The 27,098-nt window shown below is 48.2% G+C and overlaps 1 protein-coding gene across 2 annotated transcripts in view; it reads right to left on the reverse strand.

The window, feature by feature from the left end:
- Positions 1-27,098, reverse strand: part of LOC11175806 (transmembrane protein fend) — a 62,480-nt gene that overhangs the window by 23,734 nt on the left and 11,648 nt on the right. The window contains exon 3 of one of the 2 annotated variants that reach the window (XM_061644831.1): positions 8,926-8,973. The exons of the other annotated variant lie outside the window; for it this stretch is intronic. Within the exon in view, the coding sequence (XP_061500815.1) occupies positions 8,926-8,973 (48 nt within the window). The remainder of the gene's footprint in view (positions 1-8,925; positions 8,974-27,098) is intronic. 2 annotated transcript variants of the gene reach the window in all.

The raw sequence follows: 27,098 nt of genomic DNA on the forward strand, positions 1-27,098 counted from the left end.
CTTTCCACAAATTGGTAACGCTAGGCTAATCTTTCTGGCCCGACGTCCTGCCACATAGTGGCATAGCGGGGAGGGGCATTCGGGGCATTGCAGCAGGTGCACGATGGGTGTTTTGGGTGAAATGGAAGCGACAAGGGGTGGCCAGACGCGGTCCCGAGTTGTGATCTTGTGTAAATGACACAGCATAAATACAAATCAAATGTCAATCGCGTGTCGATGGGTACGGATTAGCAGCAGCTTAGGTTCGACCGAGCTCAGACGGGTTTGAGGACGAACTTACTTTTTGGGATATAATTAGCTTCGATTGGTTGTTATGGCTTTGACATCTTAAGAACATTGTATAAACAAATCAAAATTTGCGAATAGCTAAAACGAAGCTCTTCATACACACTTTTTGCATGTGAGAACTTCAAATTACCACAAAAGACTCTGCGTTCCAATGCTTAGTGGGCTTTTGTTTTTATCGTATTTTGCGGTGTTTTGAACTGAAATGAGGAGCATTAAGTCATCATTTTATAGAGTGTTTTGACGATTGTTTCTATATGTCGAAGGAAAAATCAATTTCCAGAAAATCGATTTGTATCTTATCCCGAACAACATCAATCTTCAGCATCTTACTTATTAGGGGCGAAAGAGACCCACGAGACTCAATACCTCTATTATAATACAACAAAAACAACAACATCTTACTCATCAACAGAATAACGATGTACAACCATTACCATAAGAGCCCTCCAGTGCCAATCGAATTTCAGGTCAAAATCCTGGCCTACCCTATTCCAGACATTCAAATCTTGTGTAAAGCTAGTGAGAGCTATTTTTTTTAGAAGTTCGATACCATACGAAGCATAAGGAAATTCACCTTAGGAGGACTACCTTCGACCGAACAAACCTGATGGAGGCGAGGCCGTTAGTCTTGATACGCAGAGAGTAGATTGCAATAACAGAGCTCAGTAGTAACTTCAACTCTTCCGAGAGTTGGCGTTCGTATTTGCCGCTCGAAGTTAGGTATCGATGAGGATCAAAAGTTGGCAGTCCAATTCCAAAAAACGATTGCCTCAACAAACTACCCCAGCAACCTTTCAAAACTGTAGGCAGACAGTAGAGCCATCGCGGAAATAGCCAAGTCGTTACAAAATTGAGCTGAAATGTCTATTGCGTGGACAAGGTTAAATGAAATCCTTTTCGCAAATTTGTTGTTCTGAGAAACGATACGACTCTCCATTGAAACTACTGATGTGCTATAGCAGTAAGCAACACGAAATTAAACGCTGGATGGATTGAACTGGATAGTGAACCGCAGTTGCGCACTTGCCTGTGTAGTTGCTGCTAGCGGTCCGGTTCGACATGCGCTGCCCGGCAGTGTCTGTCATTTGCACCCCGTCGCTTCAGTTGCGGCTAGTTTGCTCGGGGCTAATAATATCGCTTTTTGTTTACAACCGACCAAAAAACACGGGTACCACGGGAGCGTATTTCTGCTGGTCTCTCCTCCGTCTCCTTCCCGTGCTAACATTTCGAGTCCGCCAACTCTCATGGTTCTCGTCATTTTTCGTTTCGCTAAATTATGACTGCGGTAGCGCGACGGCACAACGTTCGCTACGAAACCCCTGTCTATCTCTAAGTCTCTCGTCCTCTCTCTCTCTTTCTTTCTCACGTGCTCCTTCTCTACTGTCGATCGCGCACTCAAGGCATGCGAAATTTTTGCTCTTTTCCGCACCAGCAATAAATCATGCCGGTTGCTGTTGCAAAAACGCGACCCCGCCTGCTCGGCTCGCCCTCCTTGAACCATGAAGCGATGTCATCGGTACCATCACCAGCCCGTACCTCGCACCGCAGTACACCGCACAGACGGTTAAAATTAGCATTCATAATCGACCGGGCCAAAGCCAGGCGGCTGCTTGCAAATCCAACCGCTCCGCATTGAATTAAAAGGTCTCCCGGTATTGGCCTGGAGGTTGCCCGAGGTTTCGTGCGCACAAAACACTCTGCCGGACGATGAAAACACAGAACGCGCGAGAGCTGCAGGAGATACGGTGAGGCGCGTAGGCTTCTGAAATCAATCCTAGGACGAGTGCGAGCTGATAGCGCCCTTGTTTCGACTACAAATTGACGTTTGCTGGGTAAGATGACACCCCGGCTTGTTATTTCATCTTTGTTGCTTTGCAACTCCCTTCCTTAGCCCTGTCATTAGCCACTTAGTGCGGCTGCAGGTCTTAAGTGACGAACTCTGGATAGTCTCGTTGGGGACACACCCATGTGTGTGCTGCCGGCGTAATAGGACACTGTTTACATGCGCGCGATTCTGGTGAGGATTTGTTTCCGCTGCGGAACATCGAGCTGCCTAAGTGCTTTCAAGACGCGACACTCGTTAAAGGACGTCAAAAGGTACTTTGAGTTGCTTCTTCGCCTCTGCCTCTTGCTGTCAAATGTTCTAGCAAAAGCCTTGAGTGTATGACATCCCACCCAACAAAAAAAAGGTAGCAACCTCATTAAGCTCAAAATTGTTCATTAGATCGTTCCAATCCCCGGGCGAGCAAACGATGGTATTGAAGGATCTCCGGAGCGTACATTAAGCGATATCCCTTGCGGGAGGGACAGCGACATCCGCAGGGGACATGGGACACCCGAAAGCCAACAGAGCAATACAGGAAAACATCATCAGCAGAGCGGCCAAAGAGATATCTTGACACAACTGGCCCGGGCACATCCGGCAGAGTCGGGAAATAGGACTCGTAAATATTTACAGCTTTCTTCCGGTTCTTGGTGACGTTGCCGGTCTCGCTGCTGGAAAAGACACAGCCGCCTGGGATCTTGTCTCTTCTCTCTCTCTCTCTCTCTTCCTTCTCTGAGGTCACACCAAGCAGCTGGGTGCATCGCCGAAAAAGGTCGGCCACTTCCCCGCACGGGGTCACCGCTCACAAATGTGCACGAGCCGGGAGACGGAAGTGACGGTTTTATGCCATTTAACAACCATTTAGCATAAATGGCAATCGTGTGCTGCCCGCCAAGAGAGCCGGCAAGATCCGGACAATAGAGTCGAAACACTGTGTGTAGGTGTGCATGTGTGTGTGTATGTGTGTTTTATAAAAATAAAGATCCGGCCTGCTGCGGGACCCGGACAGCCGACAGGCGACTCCGGCTAGGAAAAACCAATAAAAGATCGTAAATTATCGCCACCTTCCCTTTTGCGCTGGTCCTTCCGTTGCTGGGTAGCGGTTAAAGCCGGGGGAGGAATTGACAAAGACCCCGAGAGCCGGGACCGACAGACGGGTACACCAGCCAGAGCAGAAGCGTCAAAGGCAAATGTTTGATTTCCTCACCTATTTTTCCCCCTCCCTCGACCCTATCTTGCGTCGCGGAGAGGTAGCTTTCCCTTGGTGCCCTCGGGGACACCTTTTTTCCCCGATGATCGTTGACTTCACCGGCCGGGCAGGATGTGTTTTTCACTTCCCAATTGCACGTGATTTATTGTGACCGGATGGTGGCAAACGGTTTTCGCTTCGCTCAGGCCGACCAGGCCATTGCATTCCCGAGCGGTTCCTTCCGACCCGTGCTAGGGTTCTTGGAATTCCAGGTCCCTGCCTGGAAGTTTTTGTGTGCCACGCCGGTAGGGTCTTTATTTGCAAGGACCGTGCCGCTCCGAGGCACTGTCGCATTGTCGGACGGTACTTCCGGACCCAATCTCTGCACCGAGTTACGGTGAAAGCATTTTACCACGAAGAAGTTGTGCATCTCCGGGGAGTTGAACTTCTTAGCGATGCCTTTCTTGTGCTCCAGCGGACAGGTGTTCCGACATGTGTTGTAACCTGCAAAGATGTACTTGTATGACAGTTTTTTGTGTGTGGAAATGGTTGGATATGAATTCTATTGGCGCTGTTGAGCAAGTCTTTGCGGTCGGTATGGTTCTAATTCTGCTCCGGAGTTGATGTCATTCAAAGTCATCCAATATCCAGGTCGGTCAAATGGTGTTCCCAATCCCCGGCATGACCTGACCCCAGTGAAATAGGAGCCACACCGTCACACATATACAGCACCAGACAAACTAGAAAGACAGACGACCAGTGCACGACTGTCACACTGGAGTCAGACGAACATCGGACGGCTCCTTCCGAGTGGCTCCGGGTGTTGCGAGTACCACCTCTCCACCAGTCCTCCCCCTCCAGGAGCCCTAGGATGTAAACAAATAAGATATATTACAATCCATAAACAGCGACGACTGTGCCATCGCCGCCAGCCGTGGTATCCCGAAACGCTCCATTCCAAGAGCCCCCTGTACAGCACAAGGGTGGTCCTCCTGCGTGTTTAGGCTGTGCGGGATAGAACCGTCCGACCGCCAGCTGCACTGGCACTGGCGTTGTTGTTATGCTGCGTGTTTTTGTTTGCTCGCGCGCCCCTTCACAGGCACCGATCGGAGGACATCCTCGGAAAACATCACCAACGACCGGCATGGCGGTCGGTCTGTAAAACAAACCAAACGGTGCAGATGCGGCAGCAGAACTACACCGAGGTCCGTATTGTAGCAAGGGCTCGTCCGGGGTCGTCCAAGGTCTGCACACAGACACGGACCACGGGCGTACCAAGGGCACCGTCGCCGCTCCTAGCGGATTCCGGGTCCGGTTCGTCGTCCATCGTCCGCCAGCTATCGCAGAGCAGAGCGCTGCGAGCGATTGGAGGTCAGGCTAGGAGTACCGTACCTAGCCGCCTTGCTGCTTGGTACTTGAACGGTGTGCAGACGTGAATGCTCATTTCATGGATGAAGTTGTTTGTTTTTCCTTCGCTTACAGATCGTGTGTGAGTGTTTCGATTCTTAGCCCTGCTGTGTATCGGTTTTCGTTGATGGTGGTTTGTTGGTAGCTGGTGCTTGTACAAAAGAAAAAAGCGGCAGAAAGAGCGCTACCAGTGTAAGAGCGCAACAAAAACCAAAAACACCAACTACACCACTGCCACTAGACGGCGACAACGATTGCACTTACGCTCTCCACACTCTGCCACGCCATTACTGGCGCGGCTCAACGCTGGCGATGCTGGAAAATATCCTTTCCAAAGACGTTGAACTCCCGTTGAACACGAGCAGTTTCGCCAAAAAAAAACCGCTCGGAGGAAGAGAACCAAGAGAAAAAAACCCCCACCGTTCGATACCGTACCGAGTGGCGAGCGCACTCAAGAAGTCAAGTGATAGAGTGATTGCTGCAACAGGCAATGGGGGGAAAAAAAGGCGCACAGAAAGACGAAACATGATTCCGAAACTCACGAGCCACGGTCGGCTTCTGGGGCCACTTGTTCACCGCGTCCGAAAGCTTCAGCTTCAAGTGGTGCGAACTGTAATTTTACTTGGGGTACACGCACTCCTGCGGGCAGCAGGAAAGCATGGATTTGCAAGCCCAAACACGATTAAAGACGACGCGATAGCTGTACGAGCAAACGGTCATGCACACTGACTTGTCATTTAATGTGTCAATACGTTGGCAGAATGATGGCGACAAATAAGCTTCATCGTTCAGTAAGCAGCTACTGGATGTTGAACGTTTGGAATGAAACGTATCTTAAAGTTTGCAGCATATTGCAAGAATTGAGAAAACATTTCTACAAAAATATCTTAACAAATGACTGATAGTGCACGAGGGAATAATTGAAGTAAGCATTAGATCTAGCTCCACATGGCGAGTTTCTTGCAACGATGGAATAACAATCGTGCAGACTAAAAAAAACGAAAGCTGTCTGGAAATGTCAAGACGTCTGCCATTGTACCTGCCAAACAAGTCAACATCAACACAACCGTGCCCGTGCGTGCATAACGATCAGTTTCAATAATTACCGAAACAGTCCGCTGGAAACAACTTCAAGCCTCCGGTCCACGCTACCATTGGCTGAGCAATCGTCCGCACTTACAATTTCTGTTTGCTCTTGGTACGTTTTTGTTGTTGTGTTTCGATCCCACCTCTACATCTCTTCTTTTTCTAAAAGTTTGAGCATATGTATGCATTCGAAACGCCAGAATGGAAACCAAAACGCAAAGGTATCGGGGACAAATCGTGTGCTCTTTACCGCGTCTCGATGGTAAAGGTATGCTACACACATGCTCATGTGCTGGTGGAGAACTTAACACACACAGGGAGAAAGAGAGAGAGAGAAGAAAAACACTGTAGGTAAATAGAAAACAAGTTGGTCGGACAAATATTAGCGACAAAGCTGAGAAAAACAATCAACGGGAGGAGATCAGAGCAGCAAAAAAAAACACACAAAAAAGAGAACAAGAAGAGAAATGGTGTTGAGAGGGAAGGAAAGAGTTGGGAAAAGGCGCGTCTAGGCACGTACAATTGTGTAAATGGAAGGCTTGGTGTATTTGTAGCATGCAAGACGTGAAAGAATGGCCAAAATTGTTATTATAATCGGTGTAAAGTATAGTTCTGGCGAAGACCAATTTGAGCGCAAGGTGAAAGCAAAACCAGGAAGAAACATGCAGCAAACAAACGATCGCATTCGGGTTGATTGTCATCCAGCTAAAGTGCGCGCTGTTGAGAAAGCACACACAGTCCTTCTTAAAACCCCCTTTTCACCCTTTCCGGTGCATGTTGTTTGTGTGTGTGTGTGTTTTTAGAAAAGCAAACAAATGCGCTGCCGTTTCGTGTTGCCGTCTTTCCTTCCAAGTGTTCCACGGATCCGTTTCCATTAAGATATTACACTGTGCTTGCGGAACGGTTCGCTCTCATGCTTGCCCAGCTGCCTGGAGGGACGCCTCGGGACCGGTCACTGGAGGTGTCGCTGCCGCCCGCTGTGACCGCTCTGGGCCGCTGCGTCGCCGAGGACACAAATTAAATAATGAAAGCCCCGTAAATACTGTTTGCGCTAGTAATTGATATCTTTGCCTTCTGCCACCTCGCCAACGGCCAACGGCGGGTCGCTGGAGGGCTGGGCTGGGGTTTGCCCGAGAGGTCACGATGGTTCGGACGCTGGGTGAAGAGATTTCGCATTTCGTTTTATTGTCGAGACGGGGCGAGCAGTTTGCGTTATGCGTTATGCGACTGCCAATCAAACAGTAGCTGGCGCTGGTGTTAATTTACAGCTTAAGTGTTGCCATTTATATCTGCTTGCAAATCAGACTGTGCAATCAAAGCGTGTGTGTGTGCGTGTGTGCGTGTCTATGGCAGCGATTTGTGTGCACGGTAGCGCTAGAATGTTGAGACGATAATCTTTAAATTACTGCAAGGTGTAGAGCTACATGTTTTTACTAAATATAAGCTAATGTTTTGGTTACTTATAAGACATAGAAATATCTATCAATGAACTTGGAAGATCTCCTCGGAAGTTCTTCAAAGCTTCCCATTAGTGGTGGGTAAAGTTGGCAAAAATCCGGAGTCGACTCCGATCCGACTCCGATTAATTCGGAATCGACTCCGGAAGGTAGGTCCGCTTTGCATCATCCGGAGACGTTCGGAGTCGTTCGGAGTCGTCCGGAGTTGTCTGGAGTCGTTCGGAGTCGTCCGGAGTCGTCCGGATACGTTCCAAGTCGTCCGATTTCGACTCCGGCAAAATGGAACCACTAAATCCGCTCGGAGTCGGAGTCGTCCGGAGTCGTCGGAGTCGTTCGGAGTCGGAGTCCTTCGGAGTCGGAGTCGTCCGGAGTCATTCGGAGTCGGAGTCGTCCGGAGTCGTCCGGAGTCGTCCGGTGTCGTTCGGAGTCGTTCGAAGTCATCCGGAGTCGTCTGGAGTCGGCCGAGGTCGGCCTTTGTAATTAAGGCCTGTATAAGAAGTGCACGCGCAAAGTGAAAGACAAAAACCCACAATGAAAGGAAATGTCTGATCACAAGCACAAAGGTTCCTGTTGACTCCGACCAATTCAGATTCCAGTCGACTCCGAATGACTCCGGACGACTTCGAACGACTCCGTACGACTTGGAACGACTCCGGACGACTCCGACTGCGAACGACTCCGGACGACTCCGGACGACTCCGGACGACTCCGACTCCGGAGCGAACGATTCCAAACGACTCCGACTCCGAACGACTCCGGACGACTCATAACGATTCCGGACAACTCCGACTCCGAACGACTCCGAACGACTCCGGATGACTCCGAACGACTCCAAACGACTCCGGACGGCTCCGAAAGACTCCGGACGACTCCGACTCCGAACGACTCCGGACGACTCCGACTCCGGACGACTCCGAACGACTCCAAACGACTCCGAACTACTTCGAATGACTCCGACGACTCTGGACAACTCCGACTCCGAACGACTCCGACTCCGAACGACTCCGACGACTCCGGACGACTCCGACTCCGGGCGGATTTAGTGGTTCCATTTTGCCGGAGTCGGAATCGAACTAACAATGGTTAGAGTCGGATCGGAGTCGTGGGTGCGCTCCAGAGAGCACATCACTACTTCCCATTACTAGTGTGCATCGAAAAATGTACAGCAAAGACAATTTTTCAACTTCCATTTCTAGTTCCTCGTCCATAAAACCATCACAATGCACAAAATTCATTTCGACGAAAGCTGCTTGTATTTTGTTCGATTTAAATATGCAAAGAAACCAACCCAATCACACGCACACACACGCACAACTCCACCGCATGCCCCTCATGCCCCCCTGCTGTACGATAGAATTCTCACTGCGGAATGCTGGAATGCTTTTAACCGATGCGGCGAGCGGGGCGCGAATGTTTGCGCAGCTCGTTCGCACCATCACACCTTCGCCGATGGCCGCCTGATGTTTGGCCGGGTTTATGGCTGTGTGTCCGTTTGGTTCCTCATCAATGCGTTAGCAATCGTTGATTGCGTTTGCTGAGAGGTGAGCGTTGTTTTCTTTTTAGTCTCTGTTTGTTCGTTGCTGTCGTTTTCTTGGTCGTTTTATTTCTCACTAGTCGCACTAGTTTGAATCTGGCGGGCGGAGCCCGGGCTCGCTAAGGGAGGGGGGACTTACCGTTGAGCAGGCTCGCGTTTGGCTGCACGCCATATCGGGCACAGAATGCTGCAAGCAAACAGAGAGAGAGAGAGAGAGAGAGAAATAGAGAGAAAGAGTCAGTGAGAAGGACGGTACAAAGGTGTAAAAAACAAACACGAAACGTGTAATGAAGCGTGGTAGCTGCGTTTCGCGCGAGGCGCGAAATGTTAATACCTATTAATGTGCCAATGAAGAAGATTTGAAAAAGCAACCACAGCAACAGAAAGAACGAACGATCAGCATGACACACCGGAAGCAGGGTTCTGGAGCTGTCGAACCCGCAGTATTGTTCAATTTTCCATCAAAAGCAAAGCAAAAAGGAGCTTTAAACATTCAACAAACTGCCACAGCAAGTTCCGCTCCGCCCCTCTCACGCCGGGAAGGCAAAGAAAACTTATCACAACACAGCCAAATTCTACCCCCCCCCCCCTTCCCACCCCCTCGTCCCTTCCACTGGCCGGAAGTGATCGGCTTTCGGCAACGGTGGGTTTGCACAGGACGCACAGCGCTGCACGGCGTTCGTCGCCTGCCCACCGGTTAATGCAAATAAAATCACTCTTGCCGCCGTGGGCCGTGGTGGGCTGCAGGGGGCGATTTCAATTTGCCGAAAAATAGCAAACGTGCGTCCCGGGTGCTGGCGCCGCTGATGATGTTTATCTTGCGGTTTGTCCCCCGGGTCCCCCGCCAGCGGGCGGAGCTGGAGAAAACTAATTTACACTTCAGGCAACATAATTTCTGTGTGCTGAAATCGATCTTCCCCACATCGTTGGCACGTTTGGCGCGACGAGGCGCGGGAAACACGCTTGGTGCAGAGAAAGGCACGGTTGGGCTGTGCTGGGTGCGGCACAAAAATTGAACCACCAGTGTTGATTGAACATTGTATGCTTAGGTTGTTCCGTGGGGAAGTTATTTTGCATTGAGATTTTTTTTTTTTTAATTTTCTTCTTCGCCTTCTGTGAAGTTTCGTTGGATGGACAGAGCACTGGGAGTGTTTCGCTATTTGACAGCGGGTTTTAAATATTCCATCAGCACTTTGAGCTTCCTGTCGCATCGACAGTCAGCCAAGCATTGCTGAAGCCTCTTATGGGCTTGACATCATCTGTGACAAGAAATTGTATTAAACGTATGAAAGCACTTTCACTAAGTAAGGCTTGCATTTCAAATCATTTTTTGTTCGGTTCAAATTTCTCGTTTGTTTGCCTTCATTTAGTGACTTAAAAACGCTTTGGGAGCTGGTTGGTTGGTTGCTATTCGTTTGAAGCTGTAAACTTCAGACCGTGCTATGGTAACGGACACATGCCGTACGCTTTAAGGGGTAAGGATGAAGACTCCGTTCGATTATCAATCTTAATTTGCTAGTGAAAACTTTCACTTCATAACGCTTTTGTGCAATGAATAGTGGATAAGTATCGCTGAAGTCAAGGAAACGCAAAAAAAGGACAAAAATGATTGGTATTTTCCGTTTTTTTTTTCAAATCAATTCAACACTCTCTTTCCAGCCTGATTTCGGTTGAGATTTAAAATCACGTTTATCCCCCCACCGTAGACATTCAAAACGTCCCTGCCGGGCGCAAACGGGCGGCATTCGAGTGGCGAGCGGAGAGGCGGCACTTTATTTTAATCGATCTCCATCGCATCGTTGAGCGGCGGCGGCGGCGGCTGTGGAAGCTGCGCCGAAATACAACAACGTTTGCAACACTCGCTATCGATAAGCTCCGTCTCGAGGCGGCAGGTGGCAAGCTTCGGCAAACCCCAGCTACCAGCCCCTTCGTACCGCGTGCCCGCACCGCTCGCCCCCTCCCCCCGCAAAGGTCCTTGGCCTTTCAGGGTTCGTGGCTAACGAGGGCAATTCTCCGGAGAAAGGGAGCGCGCTGATGATGGACGATGATGATGGCGCTGGCAACATCTTGCGTTTCCAAAAGGGAACGCCGAACAGAAAACCGGTGCTGAAACAGTTTAAGTTCTGAAGTTCGTATATGTGTGTGTGTGTGTGTGTGTGTGTGTGTGCAATGTAGTAGAGAAGGTGGTGGTGTGACGCGCCTCTGGGCGTACGGGAATGCCTGGCAGAGGAGCTGGTGAAAAATCAGTCGAGAAAACTCGTTTAGCCGGTGGCAAAGTTGACTGACCGGGAGAAAGCATAAAGGGCGGGGAAGGGAGCGGGCCAAAGTAAGACAAGCTGCAAACTCCCGGAGAAGAATTTCGAAACTTTCTGCTCACCTTACCGCACCTGAGCCGGGGTTTTCCACCCGCACGCCCGGTTCGTCGCTTTGTGTGCCATTTGCTCGTTTCGCTCGTCGGTTCATTTCCATTCCAGGGAGCAATGGCAATCCGTTCGAGGTGCGCACCAGGTGGGCGAACGGTATGCCTCACACACACACACACACACACACATACAACTACTCATCCGTGCAGGTGGGTGGAAAACAAATTTCCCGCAAAACCCCAAAACCTGCCACTGCTGAAAGCATCCTTCCATCGAGCTGCATGGGTCGGGGTAAGAATACACAGACAAGTCCCATTTTTTAGTAGCCTTTTTTTATTGTTTTTCCTTTCCCCGTGCATCACACACATGAATGATTATCGATCACCAGTTCGAGCTTCGAACCAACAAAACCGGGAAAGCCAAATATCTTGCACAAACAAAACAGAGGATGGTAGTGGTAGTGAAGATGGTTATTGCGGTGCTAAAGATGCATAAAATCACTCGCGAAGCGCCACGCGCCAGCGGATGGAGGCGCCCAGCACGGTGTAAGGTACGGACGGCAAGGCGCATCCATTTGCACGTTGTGTTTGCAAACTCGTTTACGGCAGCACGGTTCGTGATTGTAGTTTAATTTCATACTATTAACATTCAGCGATGCTGGGAAGATTGATGCAAAGACGATCGATTAAGTGAAACACACTCATAAGTGTGGCAGAAACAGTAATTCAGAAACAGGTAATATCACTCTAGACTTTGTTTTGTATTTTTCTTAGTAGTTGACTTTCACCTGTGACCCGCAGTCTTTTTTATTGTGTATTAGCTAAATATTGGCTAATATTTATTATGTATTATCTATAATTTATTTAACATTTAATAGCTAGTACGGAAAATGTAATATAAAACATATAAAACTGGCCATTAGCTGTGACGCATGAAGTGAGGTACTTTTATATTAAAACCTTCCAGTGATTATCATGGATAAGATCGTCATGGATGCATAGCAAGCTTTCCACATGTTCAACTGTTGCACTAAAGGATTAGGTGAATGTGACAAGCAACAAAAACAAACTCATCGTTACACACGCCACACACTCAAAACCGCTACCTCGGCGGTGCAACCGGTCAACAACGGGAGCGGGCGAAACTTTGCAGGCAATCTCCCACAGCCGTACCCGCTGTTTGCCGGTTGCGGATGGCTAAATGCTGCAGCGTTAAAACGTTTAGTGAAATGGAGAAAAGCGAAAACCGAAACACTCCATCCTGCTGAGAGCTGCAGGCGCTGGTGCCGTGCCGGAAAAGTGGTGTATGAATTTTCGAAACTTTTTCCTCTCCTCATGTGCATTGGTACACACACACACACACACACACACACACACACACACAAACACTTCTGGAAGGGTATGGAAACCACCAATGCGTTTGGAGGGCAAACAGCAGCAACAAAACACAAAACGACAAAAAGGACAAAAGCACTGACAAAAGCATCGTCCATCTTTCTGCGAGCAGAGGCAGGTTGGAGGTTGCTTTTTCTTTTCTCGCATCCTCCTTTCGGCTCCTCACTAAACGACCACGTAACACGTGCTTGGCGATGGCAATGGCAAAAAAAAAACGAACTGCAATGAACGGGTATGATCCGTGACAAAAAATAAAAAATAAAAACGCAACAAAACGGCTAAAAGAGCAAGTGCAAAAGCACGACCACACTGGTGTAACGAACCGTTCTTCGCTCTCTGTTTTGGGGCGGGAGCTTGCACCCGACCCATTCGGTTGCAGCACAAATTTACAACCATTGCGGTGGATCGCGGGGCGAGCGAGGTACCAAACCCACGCTCCTTCCGCAACGGCTGCGGACAAAAGGAACGCAACAGCAGCAGGAGCAGCAAAAAAAAAAAAATGGATCCCCAAAAACGCATAAACGCATGCCGGTACGATACAGAAACGAATGCTGATGAACAAAAACGCCGAGCAAAAACGAGAGAAAAAAAGCCAAACCGGTGTAAACGGTTTTTAGCTTTTCCACCCGTTTGCTGGCCCGTAAATCCTGGCCGAAGAAAAGTTACCACGCTTATCAGCATGTGGCGCGCGGTATAAGAGCGAATGATCCATGCTACCGCTACCGTGCTAAGGGCGACAGAAGGAGGAGGAAGGTCACTGCGCCCGAGCGCGTGAAAAACGATGAAGATTTTCCCTGCCTTGGCTGTGTGTACGTGTGTGTGGTGTGTTGCCATTTCAATGCATTTCTTTCTTTCTTTTTTGCTCGCTGTATGCAAATCGTGCACAGGAATGTATGAAACGGGATCAATTGGTATATAGCGGGCTAGTAGTAAGGTTTTGTCCCCGCGCTCTTTTGTGCCCATTGTTCCGCGAAAGCGTGTGTGGGTGTGTGTGTTTGTGTGGGTTTTAAAATGTGTAGCATACACCGCCGAAAAGCTGGAACAGGCTGGATTATAAATTTATTCATTTATATGTTTGAACCATAAAGCATAATAAATTACTTCACTTTCTTTTTTACTTTTTTTGACCAGGTTGCTGCAGCGAGTGCAAAAGGGCTTCTTTTTTTTGAAGAAAGAAGTGTTTCACCTTTTCTAGGAGCTTGTGTGGTTACTGTGTGGTTGAAATGCTTTTGTAGCCTATATTTTTATCTTCACTTGGGCATTTAAAGTTAATATGAAAACGTAGCACACGGTTCGGATGCATTTCATGCTTTTCAACGAGTTGCATTCGTTGAGATGCAAGAAAATGGACAATATAAATTAATGTAAACGTACCACTAGTGGGGTCCTTTCCGTTTTAAGTTGGTAAGCTGAAATTTCAGCCTGTCAGCTGTTTGCATTGTATAGCAGTTTTCCAGCAGCTATCTAAGTGGGTGTAATATACAGGTGGGTTTATCCCAAGGTGTATGAATTTAGAAGGCTGATTTTTATCGCTTCTGCTTCTGAATGAACATTTTAAGAGTGTTTTGTGTATTCGTCAAGCCTCCAGAAAGCTTGTTTGAACAGAAGTTTTCACCCGTTCTGTCAAAAAGTAATATACCTTTACCACATACACTTTGATTCTGGATTACATCACCAGATCTCTTTAATGCACCTCGGGATAAATGTAAACACCACCTTGTTTTACCATTTTTCGAGCAGCTACTCGAATCTAATTCTAGCGTTGAGGCTAGAACAAGGTGGATTAAAAATATCAGGTGGTGGATTAGGGCCTTTGGGGGGTCGCCATAGTTGAGGGACTTTACGTCATTTTAAAACCGTTAACCATTGGTTTCCGCGCACAAAGCTTAGCAAATAGAACAGATTTCTTAGTTATTATGTGCATTTTTGTGTGTCTATTGATTTTATCGAAAAAATGAGATATATTAACAAAAGATTTGATGATTTGTTTATGCATGAAATTTAAAATCATGTGAGTAAGAGTTCTAATCTCACATAAATAGTCCATGCGACTCGTAGTTAATGAGGAATTAATATGAAAACTGAAAAAAAAATGATTTCTTTGTTTTTATCTTCAAAAATGTCGAAAACACAATGAATTATAGAATAAATTCACGGAATAACACTAAATAACACACTTTAATACATGTTTTAATGTTAAATAAGAACTCGAAAAGTCCAAAATAAACTTTTAAATAATATTTAATCTAAAAAATGGGGCAGATAAATTATATGAACAAATTTAATAAATGTAAACAAAGTTCGAATCCTGGGGACCTTACGTCATATGACGAATTGTCAAAATGCTCTAGATTCCACCACCTGATATTTTTAAATCCACCTTGGGCTAGAATACTCAAGTGACATTTGCTCGAAATTGTTTTCCCATACCTGCTCGATTAGTAGTCGATACGCTTGAAATTGTGAATTTGTGTGTGATAAAGTGTGTTGCAAGCGCCAAGACTTGGAGTGTTCGTAAATTAGACGTTTCTCTATCGATGGACGTTGCCGTCGAGCTCATTTTTCATTCATAGCTGTGGTTTGAAAAAATGGTATTATTTAAGTATAAAATGGGTACATGACCAACTATAACGATAGGAAACATCATTTCCGAGCGAATCTAGAATAAAGCGACGAAAAAGCCACATCACTGTTGATTTTAAAAGGACTTTTTTCTGAATTCCCTCAAACTGGTGCAGTTTAAGGGAAGTTTAAGGCACCAGTTTAAGGGAATTTGTTCGAATTCTCGACTATTCGTGCTCGAAAATGTCAATTGGGTAATCTAGGCTGACAAATTGCAGGCTAGTTTTGTGTGTGTGTGTGGTTTTGTATGGAGTGTTTACATGATTTCAGCCTCCAACTGTCAAACTCCATACAAAAAAACTGACTAGAATCGTGAAGGGCCCCAGTAGTGGTTTTGCACGAAGTACGCGTTCCATACAATATGTTATGTTTGAAACATTCGCTGGTCTTTTACAAAGCGTTTAAAAGTTAAATAGTGCTATGTTCGTATAGTGGTTATAGTCATAACATCAAGAAATATACCAAACAAAGACCTACATTCGCATATGTAGAGTGAAAAATCTACTTCAAATTAAGTACTCCTTTTGGCGGTTCCGGTCCTACCTGGGGTCTGGCAGTCATACTGTGTTGAGATTTACCCATTTTAACCCAACCGTACCGCTAGCAATTGCACCACTATTGATACATTTACTCTACTAGCGTTTTGATCCGCAATGTCTCAAAAAGTAGAAAATAAATAGTTTTATATGCGATGACAATAATGCGACGAGAAGCATCTCCATAACCATGGAATGGACCACAATAAAAGTGAATTAAAATGATCTTCGCTCATACACTGTTCACTGAACGGAATCTCATCTCCCGTTGCATACCTAATGAAGTGCTGGCGAAGCATGCAAAGCACGAAAGCGAAGGTTATGAATCTCCGAATTGAATGTTTGCATCGTTTTGTTTCGTGCGGAACATTTGCCATCATCCCTTCATTGCTAGGGACCGCTACATCACACCCGAAAATGGGATAAAAAAAAAAGTACATCCTTTGCCTCAGCAAGTTCGCCCGTTTGCTCGCTGACCGTGCAGCAGCAAAGTGGGGCAAAAGCAAACGCTGGGCCGCCAAAGCGTTCCGGCCAAGGAAACCTGGGCAAGACGTTGCCGTACTGCTTTCAACGCCACGCTGTCCACGCTTTGATTTGCACCTTGCTCCCTGGCGAGCCTGCTTGCCAGCCGGGTACGAGCTGTTGCACAACAGACCCGCTCCGGCCCCACTTCCCGGGCAGGGAGTTTGTGCGAGAAGTTCCGGTGCCATAAATAAATAAAAACGCCCCCAAAACCGCACACACACACACCCAACACCGAAACAGAGGCTTGGGGCAACAGCACAAGGGGAAAGAATGCCCGGAGTAAGGGTGGGAAAAACAGAAACAAAAAAAGAAAAGCAAACGAACCCCGAAGCGAGAAGAAAAGCGGCTTATATTTTATTCATGTTGATGTGCTGCTGAAAAACAGTTTCATTTCGTGTCCCGGGGTTTGGGCAGTTGGCGTCTGGACAGGTGAGCTCGGGTGGCGGGAATTCGTGCCTTTCGCAGGGCTTGGAAAAGTGTCCGGCTAGTGGCGCGCGGAGCGAGATGGTTTACATCAAAGCGACAGGAAGCGAATGAAGGAAACGGCATCGTTTGCTGGTAATTTTTGGGCAGCAAACTGCACGCCGTACAGCGTAGATAGTAACGATCAAGTGAACGGTTGTGTTAGCAAAGGTGTTGGCAAATTATTCTTAACATGCATGCCAACCACGACCTTTCGAGCCTCTTTGGAGGCAGCGCGTCTTCGGGAGCATACAGCTTCAGCATGATTCTAAGCAGACAGTTCCTTAAAGGTCGCTACTGAAGTCCCGTCCCGAAGTCATTTATTCGCTGCTAATGTTTCGATTTGGAATATAATGAAGTCGTTAGCGGCAAACTCCGGTTCTTCCATTCGTCCCCAAAGCTAATCCCACAAGCCTGCAGGCGCTTCCTGCTCCCGGCGCACGTACTGCCCGCGTGTGCAACTTTCTTTCTTTCGCGTTGTGTGCGGCCGTGCCCTAACCAACTTATCATGCACGCCGCAACGCTACTACGCGCCCGTAATCATTTGCGCGCAGCCTACGCTAGCGCATGAAAAAAAAAGGAAACCCCGTTGGCCAGAACAAAGGCGGAAAGGAAAAATTATACCCAAAGAAGGACAGCAGGCAGCCACGAAACACAGCGTCTGATAAGAAGTTCCGCACCACGGCCCCGGTCTCCTGTGCGATGCGTATTGGAGCGCATCGGATGGAAATGAGCGAGCTCCGCTCCATGCCCGAAAAAGTTTCGCCCTTGTTTGCTTCCCTTTTTATCATCCTTAACGCACAGCTACCCACACACACACACACACACACACAAACGTACTGCCGTACAAATACTACTTTCGCTTTGTTGGCCAAGTTGTCGGGATTCTTTCTTCGGGGAGATTTTTTCTTTTCGGCAGTAAAAGCATTATTTTCCGATGGTAAAACGTGCCAAAATTCTTGCACCAAGGACCAGCACCAGCCAACAGGACGACGAACCCGCGCTTGTGTGTGTGTGTGTGTGTGTGTGTGTGTGTGTGTGTGTGTGTGTGTGTGTGTGTGTGTGTGTGTGTGTGTGTGTGTGTGTGTGTGTAGAAGGTAACAGGAACGCTCTTCCTACCTTTCTCGCACTTTCGGCTTCAGCAAACTCGAGCTCTTGCTCCTGCGAGTTGTTTTGCTCTTGCCGTTCTTCTGATTCCTTTCCAGCATCGAATGGCCAAACTTCCCTGTGGGTGCTCTCTGTTTGTGTGTGTGCACGTATGCTTCCTTCCGAAAGCGTAAAGTCTGGCAGGATTCGGCGAAGAAATCAGCAAACGGATGAATAATCGAAAGTACATCCGTACGTGCACGATTGCGTACCGACCGAGCGGTTGAAAGGGGATCCGACTTTTATCCTTGCCACTGTGTGTGTGTGTGTGGCGCACGGTAGAAACAATGGCGAAATGTGGTGAAATTAGCTTTCTTTGCCGGGACGGGATGGGGTGGGGCGGCATGTCAATCAAGCCGTGCCGGACCGGACTCAAACGGAATACGCAATCAGCCGGCTTTGCTAGTGGTGCTGGTTGCCGAAAATCAGAAGAAGTCAGACTAGCAACTGGCTGGCTGACGAAACGATGAGCAAAACCGTTTTCCTCGCAATTTTCTTCTGCTTTTCCCTCTCTTGTTGGGTGTCTTTGGGTAGCACCGATGGTAGCAAAACGTTTCATGTATGAAACGTTCGTTAGCAAGGAAGGTATTGTGTAGTTGCGCTACGCTAACACCGCTTATTACTAGTGAAAAATGGCAACAATAACTAATTTGCACAAATCTGTTGGTTTTGGGAGCCAGAAAGCCAACAATATAACATAATGTTTATCAAGCCAGAGTAAAAAACAAAAAAATAGAAATCTGAAATATTGTCACTTTGGAGTGAACGAGGCTGACGCAGCCGAAATGGTGTAAATCCGGCAGGAAGACTTCCGGGCGGCTCTTCAAAGATGGAGATGATTAGTGCTAAAGATCCGCTCGTAATCACATTCTCCGATGAAATATTCAACCCACGCACACACACACACACACACACACGGCTTGCGGGATCGGGCGGCATGGGGCTTAATATGCATATAAATTAGATTATGGATTCCGGATCGGAAATACTCCGTAACAGCGCTGGTGCCGTGACCAGGATACGAGTGAAAGTAGCGCTAGGGAGCGATGCCGTGCCGGAAATCCCCCTTGCCAAGGATTCCCTGAAATCGCAAAAGGGGAGGTTATTTTTGGGCAGGAAGCACAACAGGAACACGAGAGCAAAAGCTGGAAGGCGAAAGGAGGCGAATTTTGATTCGGCACATCTATCAAACCGGCCTGGCGACATCGAGCACCAGCCAAAACAGTAAGGGATGATGTTTATCAAATGCGAGCTCGTATGCAAAACTCGTGAGCAGATGTCCAAATGGTATGCCTCTCCCCATGAAACTTTCTTACCCCTAACCCCTCTATCTTTCTCTCTCTCTCTCTCACTTTCTCTCTCTTTGTCTCACTCTCCAAAGGGTACATTCGCTTGGAGGCTTTGGAAAAATGCGGCAGCTCCAATCATAAATTTGACCTGCGGCAAGAACACCCTTCACGTTTGACAAACGCTCAAAACCGAGGGGCATCCTTGCAACCCAGCAGCCAGCAAACCCTCGCCACACTAAATCTCCAACGCACGGTCAGATTCCTGGACCAGGCTACAAGGGACGGCTATTCCAAAAATGCGGCAATGATATCTCCTATCCGATTGTTTGGTGCTGCCCCTTTCACCTTCCACGTGCCATGATTTGCCTTTATCCTGCAATCCTTTTCAGTTTACAAATGCTTAAACACACACACAGACACGTGCGGAAGCAGAGTGAGGCATACAATCACATACATGTAGAGAGGGGAGTGTTCGTGTGCAGGGGTTTTGCTAATTAATTAGATTAATTATTCACTTCTGTAAACACAACACCCATGAAATCGGTGTAAACTTTGTTCGATTTACGCCACACCGAACCATCGAAGGTAAGTGTCTCAGTTTATGTGTGTGTATGTGTGTGTGTGTGTGTGAAAGAGAGAGATAGAGAGAAAGAGAGAAAGAGAGAGAAAGAGTGATAGGGATGTAGAATGTAGAAGAAGCAGCATTGCACAGTGTTACGCCATCAATAATAGGGTTGTGCAGCAACATCGCCGAGTTCATGTCCTGCTATGCGTCCTGGGTGCGAGCGTAAGGCGTCGCGAAACAGTGGAAGGTGTAATTTAATTATGTTGCCCATTGTGCACGTTTCAAACCTTTCATCCTGTTTCGTTGTGCCAGGAGAACGTTGTACGCAGAGGGGAAGCCATCGTTACTGTATCCCATTATCCAGCCGATCCTTTTGTGGCGCGCAGCATTGCAGCTTCCGGTTATTTATGGCGGTCAGGCATTATTACTGGAGCGCAGGGCACGGTGCGATGGCATCCCAACTACTCCCTTACGATTCTTCCTCATCCCTCCCACCGCTGGCAAACTATGGTGCGGTGTGAGTCAAAATCTCGATAAAGTGAGCGAGCTTATCGCACCTGCCGAGTCGAAGGCCGCCCTGATCGGTTCTTAACCACCACTGCTACCAGTTAGTCATCACCTTTGCATGGAGGATAGCATCTACCTTGCCATACAGATACATTCCATGCGAGAGGGCAGACCACCTGCGACGGTACCCACAGCTTCGCAGCACCGGGTGGCGAGCCAGGCCGAATGGAGAATGTGCAACTCGCTCCGAACCTGAACCGGTAAGGAATTTGCCTTGAGCCGGGGGTGGTAGGCAATGCCGAATTCCACTCATATAACGGACTAATTGATACGCAAGTGGGGCTTGTGAACACATACACACAAGCTAGATATTTCGTTTGAAACGCTTGTGGAGCAATAAATTTAAACAGGCTTCAAGACGCAAGACACCGTTTCCCTCTGGAATAACCTTGGGAACAGCTTGGGATATGTTGAGACCTACAAACTCATATGACAAAAGTGACGTTTTTGTAAGAGTGTGTAGGTTAGATACTGTGCACTAGAAGCGCAACTGGAATTCCCGAGCGGAACCGCTTTACTTCAACTAATGTATAAACATATTTCAACCATCTCGGCACGCTCCTTTTGCAGCGCAATATTTGCATGAGTGACGCTCGCTACGGCCCCTCCAGGGCAGTAAGTAGAACGCTCACGAAGACGCTATCTAGCATCAGCAAACTTTCTCTGCCGCTTGTGCGCTTAAGAAAAGGCCACCCGGGAGTTCACGGTCAGAATCGTGACACGTTGCAGCGTATTAGCTGCCGAAAAGCAGAACCGAGACCCGCACGCGGGCAATCGATCGATCGGAAGCGTGGCCGGAAGCCGCGAGACCAATTATCACCTCGGATCGGATCGGCGCTGGGGATGAGGGGTTCCAGTTCGTGTGAGTGTGTGCTCCTTTGCATCCCCCGGCGAAGACTTGCCCTTTGGGGAAGGGTACAAGGTTCAGACGCCTAGCCCTAGACGTACTTTCACTTCGTGGAGCTGTCAAAGAGGCACCTTTTAACCTTCCGAGATGCACAGGGGGTAAGATATTGTTGCAAGCTTAGACGTGAGCACCCTATTTGACATTGTGGACATATCTGTGTGGTCGGGAGAGGATGAAGATGTTGCCCGAAAAGGCGCAGACGACTCTAACATATGTGTGGAGTCGTCCCGAGCAATGCCTCTTTGCATGATATCTTCCGTGCGGACTGTAGGTGTGAAGTCTCCAAAAAATCTCCTCGTGGGAAGTTGTACGTTATTCGTTATTTCCAAGTGCAATAGTGGTCTTTTCCAAAAAAAAAAAGGAAAACAAACAGGAAAACATACTGTACCAATTTGTCTGTGCGCAGTGTCTCAACCAACACCCTCGCTGCCCTTTCAATTGCGCTGCTCTTCAATATCTGACTCCTCCACACACAGCTGATGTTTGCTGGTGTTGCATGGGGCAACATCTAAACGGAATCTAGCAGCCCACCCTACACCCTGGGCGCTCTTCAAATCTGTCACACCCGCCCCAAGATGATAGAAGCGCTTCGCCAGCCAGTAACTTAAGCCCTGTGACGGGCTGTCTCGCTGGGAAAGAAAAATGGCGTCGGCAGTTTGACAGCTCTAAGCGAGGAAATAAAAATAAAATTAAAGAAAAAAAAAAAACAAAGCCGACAAGATATACGAAGCGACCGGAAAATGTATTATTCCACGTTTGCGTTGCGCTGGCGTTGCTCTCTTCCCAGTGCCACCACGGCTCCGAATCGGCCTTCGTTCCATCTGCCGCGTCGCACTGATTGTTACTTCACTGCTCGGCGGCCAGTAAGCGGAGACTAATAATGAAACCAAAAACTGAAGCGCCGAAGTTGGAAATGTCTAGTGTTCGGCTCGAATGAGACGTATCTCTGTGTGTTTCTTTTTTTTTCTCGCTCTCTTTCCTCTCCTACTGCTGCTGCCAGCCTGATGCCCTAAACTGAATTCGTTGCGCTGGCAGCGTGTAGCGATTGAACGTTTTTACGCCTCCACCCATGCACCCCGCAGCTCTGTTCCACGCTCCCCGTTCCCACCCGGTGGTGTAGGTTTCTTCTACTTTTTTTTTTTTTTTTTTTTTTGCTTTTGGTGCGACCAACAGCGGCAGCGCGGCGGCAGTTTAGCCGCTAAATTATTACGCTCATTTCTATAATGAAGCTATCGCTTCCCATTAGCTCAATTGAATACGTAATAAATTCTGCTACTATTTCGTCCCGAAATCGGACGCGCCCAGCGTTTCGGGGCGGCGAAGTTGAATGATGCGCCGAGCGTCGGTAGGCGCGGAGGAAAGAAGTACATATTCCGAATTCATAGCAACTCCGATGCGAGCTCCGACAATGCGAATTTGTTCCATCAAAACGATGCTGCTTTCGCCATCTTCTCTCTCTCTCTATCTATCTCTTTCTCTCTTTCAGACACCTTTTCCCATGGGACCGATGCTTCGTGTCTACGTCCGACGCGCTCGCCATCTTGGTGGACGCGGTAGTAAGCAACGATTGACTGAACAAATTCACGGCTCCCTCAGACCCGCGCCAAACCGTGAGTCGTTAAAAGATGTCGTTAAATCAATCCATAAACATATCCATAAACATTCATCGCTGTATAATTATGCAATTCTGGAATGTTGGCTTCCATAGGCACCGGGGAGCATCTTAACGGCCCGGTTCAACACATTCCCGGACCTCTGCGCGCCTCTCACACCTGAAGCTGATGCTGTTGTACGATGATGGTGACTCCGTTGAGCCAAAGATCCTCCCTCCTCACTGCATTTGGGGGAGTGCAGGGCACGAAAGTGAGGAAGCATTGCGACGTAAGAATTATGTTCCAATGCATTGAAACGACGACTCCCGAACACGCACACACACACACACACATAATGAGCATATCTCAACAGCAGCGCGTCTCTGGAAGTGTTTGGCGCAGGCCATGTGTTGAAGCGATCACAATATGTCACCGGCCATGCCGAATAGCTCCCGATAGCCAACTGTCAAATAAGTCTTTTTCTACGTCCTCCCCTCCAAAAAAAAAAAACCCCTACGCATTCTCTGATCCGCCAGCAATTACTCACGACACGCCAGAGCGTGAAACGATGTACGGTTTTGTCCTGAGAATTTTTCCTCCTCTGCTTCTGCTTGCTGGGTCAGAACAGAACAGAAATAAAGATTAATGACAGTCAAGTGAAAGTCATCATCGTCATCGTCACGTCGTGAATAGGCACTTTCGGGACCTCGGGGCATTGTGCACGTTCGTCGTCTGTTACATTTCCGCTACGCGTCTTTTCCGACGAAATGCGCGATCATGTTCAGCGGCACGCTGTCCGATCTGGTGCGAACGCGCGCATCTCTAATCGGCCACCGAAACGCTGTCTGACATCTGCACCCACAATTTGTACGACTCCAAAGTGCGTTCCAACCACCCTCGCCCCCGGTGCAGCGAGACGACATACTATCACGTACTCGGTGCCGAAGCTAATCGTGCTTGGAGTTGGTGTTGTTTTCGAGTGGGCCGCGCTGTTCTTCCAATTGACATATTCCAGCAACAATCAGCCCTTCGGGGGGACAGTGTGTTTCCGGCCGTCCGGCGATCGGTGACAGCGAAATTAGAAAATGGGCTGTTTGGTTTTCAGCGCATGGGGTGGCCTACGCAACCTGGATGCAGCTGGTGCGTAAGACCCGTCGGTATAATGCCGGACCAGCCGGACGGGTTGCCCAAGGTGAGAAGAGTCAACAGTGCAGCAGGTTTGCGTTTGGAGCTGTGCACATAAAACCCGGGCCCGGGGTCGCTAATTGGAGAAGCAAACGGGCGAAGGCGAGGAGAAGATCTATCGCCTGAACGCTGTCGCAAGTCAAGCGCTGATGGTGGTCTCTTCACATGTGTCGGAGGTGTGTTTTTGTTAGAGATTATATTAATTGTACGGCGCAGGCGATCATCAAGGCGACCACTTCCATACAGTCTGGAAGCTGATAATACCTGATCTGAGCCAACTACCACATCGCTCCACCGATCCGCCTTTACCTGACAGAATCGGGCGAGATCTCCTCAACCGCCATTATGGTCCTTCGAGCCGGATCTCTTGCAACGGAACGCTTTCAACCTTTTTTTCTTTGCGATCGTCCATCTTCACCGCGCGCTTCGTTGCGTAATTAGCGTTGCGTCCACGCTAAAGTGCACTTCGCCTCTTCTATTCTCCTATTGGTTTGCACGGCTCGTACCCGGGGTGGTGTTTGTTTTGCGCGTTCCTTCCAATCGAGGGCGTGGTTGGTCGCTTAGGTGCGTGCTCAAGTAGGTGGGTACAGCGAGTTCACATTCGCACACCCGTCCCGATTGCGTCGAGCGGCACCCTCCAAGTCAGTTTGCGTTCTAACGCGCCCGTGTTCTCGTATCGGCTGCGCATGACTCAAACACTTTCGAAATACCCGCGTGAGTGGCGTTTTATTTGCGTCGATGGTATGAGCAAATGTGTGCTTAAAAATAACACTTGCCTGTGTTCGGTACGAGAAACGTTGAGAAGGAAGGTTCTGGCCTTTTTTTCAGTAGTTTAGTGCAATCGGTCATACGAATCGAATTTAAAAATTTAACTCATGATGACATTTCGGTGAACGATTGCTACATGCTGAAGAATTCGCATTCCCAGAAGAGAGCATGGTGAAATATATATAAATATATATTTTGACTTCAATACTTGTTTCGAACTTCTACGCCGCAATATTCATCATTCATCGAAAAACTGTTCAGTTAGAAAAACTCTTTAGCTAAAATGCTCAACAAGAGTACCTAGAACTGGAAAGTTCTTGAAATTATCCTCGAGACTGTATCCCAGAATGCACATCCCAAGGCTCAAAAAACAAACAAACTTCAAACCAGTAGACGTCCCAACGTGCTGAAGCTTCCAGCCGCGTAGCTGAAGAGGGGCACGGCAAAATGCCCGCTGAGGTGTCCATCCACGCACCAACACACACACACACATGCAAACACACTTGATAGGTCATGTTTTGGCACTCTTCAGCCGCACCTCGAGTCGGACAAGCGTTTTCGAAATCAATTTCCCAACACGTCCACAGTTCCAACAACGACCGACAGACAGGCAGCTGGCAGTTGGTGCAAAACTTCCAGCCTGCTTCCGGTTCGCTGACTCGGCTCGAGTGGATTGGGACTTTGGGCGCTCTGCCGGTGTTGGTGTGTGGAACTGCTTTCTTGCTTCAATCATTCGCTCCTTCTCTGCATCGTTTATGGCTGTTGTGGTACAGTCATTTGCAGCAGATATTTGGATGTACATGTCGTAGGGCGAAATGTCAGCATTTAGGATCCAGAAGGCTTTAAAGACTCTATCATATTGCAGAACCTCTTTAGAGTATAACGGGAAGGTAATGGGAGATGCATTTGTTAGTGTTTCTAAATCTAATTTCCAAAAAAAAAAAACTATTAAATAATGAAACATTTTTGCTACTTTTTCTTGTTAGAGTTATGTTGCAGTAGGTTGGAAAGTGCTATCGAATTTCGTTCCACCTCCTGCTCCGCCACAATCTGAAGCTATTCCGGCGATGGTCGTGAGCATGCTTTCACACTTAATCGGAAACAAGTAAAATAAACATACCGAAACGGACTGGACGAGCAGCCCCAGGGTATGTTCTAAGCCCTTCGAAACGGCCGCCACAAACGGGGAATTGGTGCAAACGGGAACACTGGAGAAAACAGGAAAACCCCCGTGGGTGGAAGAAGAATTCCGTCCCCGTTGGCCCGAGCTGCCGCTAGATAAGCTGGCAGCTGACGGTGGAGGTACGGGACGGCCGGGCTTAACAACTTCACGCTGTTTGAGTAATGAAGAAGTCGGCTCCCGGGACCGCGGGGATTATCGTGTGCGCGAGTACGAGTGAAAGCGCACCGACGCCCGTCGGTCACGTCGTGCCGCGACAGCGTAACAAATTCGAATCCCCGCCATTGTCATCGTCGTGTACGTCTGGGGCCTCTTCCCCTCCCGGAGGGCGGGAGTGTTGCCGGGTGATCCAGGGGTTTTCAAGTATCGGGAGCATTCACTGTCGATATAACCAGGCATTTCGCTTAGGAATCAAAGTTCTACTTTGGAATTATCGCAAAAAGCAAAAACTTTGCATCTCCTATAAAGACTGCCTAGACACTTCTACCTTCATTAAACTACATTCCAATTTCACACTAAAATCGATTGTGGAGAAGAAATTCTTGGACCCTGGGGTTTCGCTTTTCCTCAATATCACACCACACAGTTTTGCAAAGTGTTTACTTCTGAGAGCTCACTGACAACTTCCTCACGCCAACACGCTTGGCTCCGTTCAACGCTACCAAGGGCCCGCTGCGATTGTCGAACCCTGATATCTCGCGGGCCCAATCCGCCCAAGGCACGAAGGCACGTAGATCACGCCCCTGGGCGTAAGTAGGCTTAATCAGATAATTATAATTGATCATAAAACTCGCTCCCCTTTTGCGCAGCCCGGGCGACCCGTGATCGCGGGAGAGCCAACCCGGGGCCACCCGGGGACGTCCAGAGGCGTTGCGCCCTTGTCGCTTCTTCTTCCTCTTCTTTGGGAGCTTCAAATGCTAAGCGTGTCTCGCGACCCCGTTTGTGCTCCCATTATTTTTTTCTCTCTCTATTTCTTCACCACTTTTACCACGCGACGCGTTCTATTTCGTTCGCTGGTCTGGAGTCTGTTTTTTTATTTTGTTCGTATCCTATTACTATTAAGCCTTTTGCTCCAATTATGTCCGATGATGGTTGGCTTTTTTCTATGTAAGCCATACCCCTGTTTCAATCGTTACGGTGACAGTGGAAAACGGAAGAGCGGAAAGCAAAAAAGAACAAAAAAACAATGGCCTTACGAAACGATCGACGCA

This window comes from Anopheles gambiae, chromosome X (genome assembly GCF_943734735.2).
Source record: "Anopheles gambiae chromosome X, idAnoGambNW_F1_1, whole genome shotgun sequence".
Taxonomy (NCBI): Eukaryota; Metazoa; Arthropoda; class Insecta; order Diptera; family Culicidae; genus Anopheles; species Anopheles gambiae.